This window comes from Austrofundulus limnaeus, unplaced genomic scaffold (genome assembly GCF_001266775.1).
Source record: "Austrofundulus limnaeus strain Quisiro unplaced genomic scaffold, Austrofundulus_limnaeus-1.0 Scaffold1645, whole genome shotgun sequence".
Classification (NCBI taxonomy): Eukaryota; Metazoa; Chordata; class Actinopteri; order Cyprinodontiformes; family Rivulidae; genus Austrofundulus; species Austrofundulus limnaeus.
In genome coordinates, this window is record NW_013954047.1 from 22509 (window position 1) to 26039 (window position 3531).

General features: G+C 42.8%; 1 protein-coding gene across 2 annotated transcripts in view; it reads right to left on the minus strand.

The window, feature by feature from the left end:
- slbp (stem-loop histone mRNA binding protein) overlaps positions 1 to 3531 on the minus strand; it is a 6186-nt gene that overhangs the window by 908 nt on the left and 1747 nt on the right. The window contains exons 3-7 of one of the 2 annotated variants that reach the window (XM_014033145.1): positions 1063 to 1176; positions 919 to 990; positions 720 to 842; positions 489 to 650; positions 313 to 415 (exon numbers count right to left, since the gene is read on the minus strand). In XM_014033145.1, coding sequence (XP_013888599.1) covers positions 313 to 415; positions 489 to 650; positions 720 to 842; positions 919 to 990; positions 1063 to 1176 — 574 coding nt within the window. The remainder of the gene's footprint in view (positions 1 to 312; positions 416 to 488; positions 651 to 719; positions 843 to 918; positions 991 to 1062; positions 1177 to 3531) is intronic. The other variant, XM_014033146.1, reaches the window with a different exon arrangement.

Below are 3531 nucleotides of genomic sequence, written 5' to 3' on the forward strand. Positions count from 1 at the left end.
TAATTGTTCAGTTTAGTAGAAATACTTAATGGTTGAGTCTAGTAGAAATACTTGATTAATGGTTGAGTCTAGTAGAAATACTTGATTAATGGTTGAGTCTAGTAGAAATACTTGATTAATGGTTGAGTGTAGTAGAAATACTTGATTAATGGTTGAGTGTAGAAGAAATACTTGATTAATGGTTGAGTCTAGTAGAAATACTCGGGGACCAGTACTGTTGGAGGTCAGAACTTCGAGACAACAGGACAATAAAGACATTTAAAAGCAGAGCAGGTGTTCAGGTGACACCTGTGCAGTCCTGCAGGAACTCACCTGTACTGAGGAGCTGTGGACACACACAGGTGCATTCTGGGTCTCTGGTAAAGATGGGAAGTCCAGCTCGATGTCCATCACGTCACCCAGATCCAGCTCCTCACTGGAAGAACACAAACAAAGATGGCCGTCAGCTCACTGAAAGCCCCGCCCCCAGCTCCTGCACACACTCTTACATGTCATCCTTCAGAGACGTGTCCGGAGCCCCCTCCTCAGCCGGGGGGTCCCAGGCGTGCAGTTTGACCTTCCACAGTTTGATCTGCTGGTCCCAGGAGCGCCGGCTGTACTTCCTGAACTTATTGGGGGTCTTTGGGTGGAGGCCGGGCTGCCGCAGGTGTCTGAAACACACAGGTGGTTAGCAGGTGAACAGGTGACGCTCTGCTGCTCCACACCTGGACTCCGCCTACTTTGGAACCTCCTGGAGGTAGCGGTCGTAGGCCAGCGTGTTCTTCCCGTAGTTGATCTGTTTCTGGCGTCGCAGCAGCATGGCCTCGTCAGTCTCCATGTTGTCTCCCTCCCTGGAGTCGCAGCTGCACAGACACACTGTTGTTTCACAGCCAGTGGAGGAAAACAAACACAAACCAGGTGCAGGAAACACCTCCTCACCTCCCCGAGGAGCCAGACGAGGTCTTCCTCTCCCTCTGAGGGCCCTCTGCAGCCAGGATCCTCCTCCTGTACCTGAACAGGTGAGCTGTGAGTCACAGGTACACAGACACACACAGCTGATGTGCGACACAAACGTCTTCTTACCGCTGCATGTCTCTGTGGACGTCCCTCCTCATCTCCTCGTCCTCCACCTGGCTGCCCCAGTCGGAGCGGCGGCCGCAGCGAGACTGCGGCCCCGCGTTCTCTGGAGTGGTGAAGCTGCACAGAGAGAGCAGTCAGTTTGATCACAGCATCAGGAGTTAGTCTGCTTACACAACTAGTCATGAAACTTAAAGAGGCAATATCATGTAAAACCAACTTTTTAGAGTTTTATATCATGTTATAATGTTATACTCTCATAAAAACAGGCCCAAAGCCTTGCTCTGACTCATTCATCATGTTTGAGAAATCCTGCAGCGTTTTTAGGAAGCCATGCTGAGGAGCAAAACGACAGGTGGGGACCAGAAACACCCCTGGGACCAGAAACACCTCTGGGACCAGAAACACCTTTTGGGACCAGAAACACCTTTTGGGACCAGAAACACCTTTGGGACGTGTCTTTAAGCTGAACTTCCTCATGGCGCAGCGCCCCGCCTACTCCCCACACACCCCGCCCATGACTCCTGCAGGCTCTTGGCAGTAACAATGGGTGAAACTGAAAGTGAAACTTAACTGTCTGCTGAGCTCTTCTCACTACTTCTCACTCAGTGAAGCTCTTTTCAGATTCAAAATACCTTTGAGGAAATGTATTTCCAGACGCCAATTAAACTGCATCATAGCACACACGCGACCCCCGCCCCCCACTGAAATGGGCGGGACAGAAGCAGAAGGTGTTTTTTTGCCACTTCAGTAGAAAACAAAACTGAATGTTAGTCTCTTAATTTCTGCAACATCGGTGGCTTTTTTTAAATACTACAGTAAGGAAAAAAAAAGAAAAATTAGAAGAGAAATATAAGAACAATAAAGAGGGAAACCGATAGAAATTATACAACATGTGAAATGAACACCAGTAACACACAGGACACCACACCCAACATCTGACCATCAGCAAATGAAGAGAACAAACACCCAGCAACCAAACTTAAACAGATGTGTGTACTTATACCCATACACACATATATAAATACACACACATATACACATTCACACCTACGTACTAGGGATACACCGATATAAAAATTTCAGCCGATATCGATATCTGATATAATTATTGCTGTTATGGCCGATCACCGATATTTACCGATATTACACAAACACACAAATTATATTATACATATATGCACAAACACACTTGGGTCTTTTTTTGATACTATAAATAAACAACCAGACCTCTGACATGGCTCCTACTTCACATATTCCTGGCTATGCAGAGTCAATATAACTATTAAGACCAAACAGATGCCGCTCAACCAACCATCTCCCCTCCTAAAACAGAAACACAAAGATAAAAAGTGGGAAATCAATATTGGACGTTAATATCGGCTCAGTTTTACATATCGGACCGATACGATATTCTAAAAAATGACCAATATCGGCCGATACCGATATCAATACCGATATATCGTGCATCCCTAATACATACAATAATTATAACCTCGTTAATTAATATACACAAAACACACACACCTACACACACACACCTACACCCACAACCACACCCACACACACACACACAAACCCCAGGATCCAAATATCTATTTTGTGTGGAAGGTGGTTCTTAAAGAGACGGAGACCAATTTCAAACCGTTTAGAAGAGGAAGTGATGAAAAGATAAGTTTATTTTATATTTAAACATAAAAACAGCATTTTAATAACAACTAAAGGTGACATAGATACTTTATTATGGTATAGTATTTAAAAATATGCCTGAGAAACACATAATATTGGCCCTTTAATGAATTAATCTAAAGTTGATTGAGCCTATTGATCCAGTCATTAACTAATGAGTGGACATTTCTCTCTCCATAACATGAAGAGTTATTAATATTTATAATATGCTGAACTGAAAAGAAGCACATTGTTATATTTCAGTTTGTTGTGCCAGCTGTGTTACATACTGACTGAATAAACAGAAAAAATGATATTAATTATAATAAAACAGAAAATAATAAAATATGTGAAACATTTAATCCAGTGTGAACAGAGAGGTGTAAAACTATTGTTGAGACACTATTATTACAATATATTTATATTTTATGATTTATCCCTGACTTTTTACTATTTTCTGCCTTCTTGTTGGTTCCGTCGGGCAGAGGTTTGAACTCTTAAGTGGGTCTGACCGGACTCCCTTCATTCAACATTTGTGTCGTTTTATTTTCTTCTTCTTGTAGACGTTTTGCTGCAGGACAGAAAACTGTGGGCGTCGATCAGGAAACAGATGAAATGTTTTACGTGTTTTTAGCTGTGAAGGAGGAAACTGACGGTGGATTATGGCGTTTTCTTCATGAGACTACCTGCTGTTTGTGACACGGATCAAACTGGACGAGTGTTTTTATTGTACAGTGGTTTGCAAAAGTATTCATACCCCTTGAACTTTTCCATATTTTGTCAAATTACAACCACAAACATAAATAT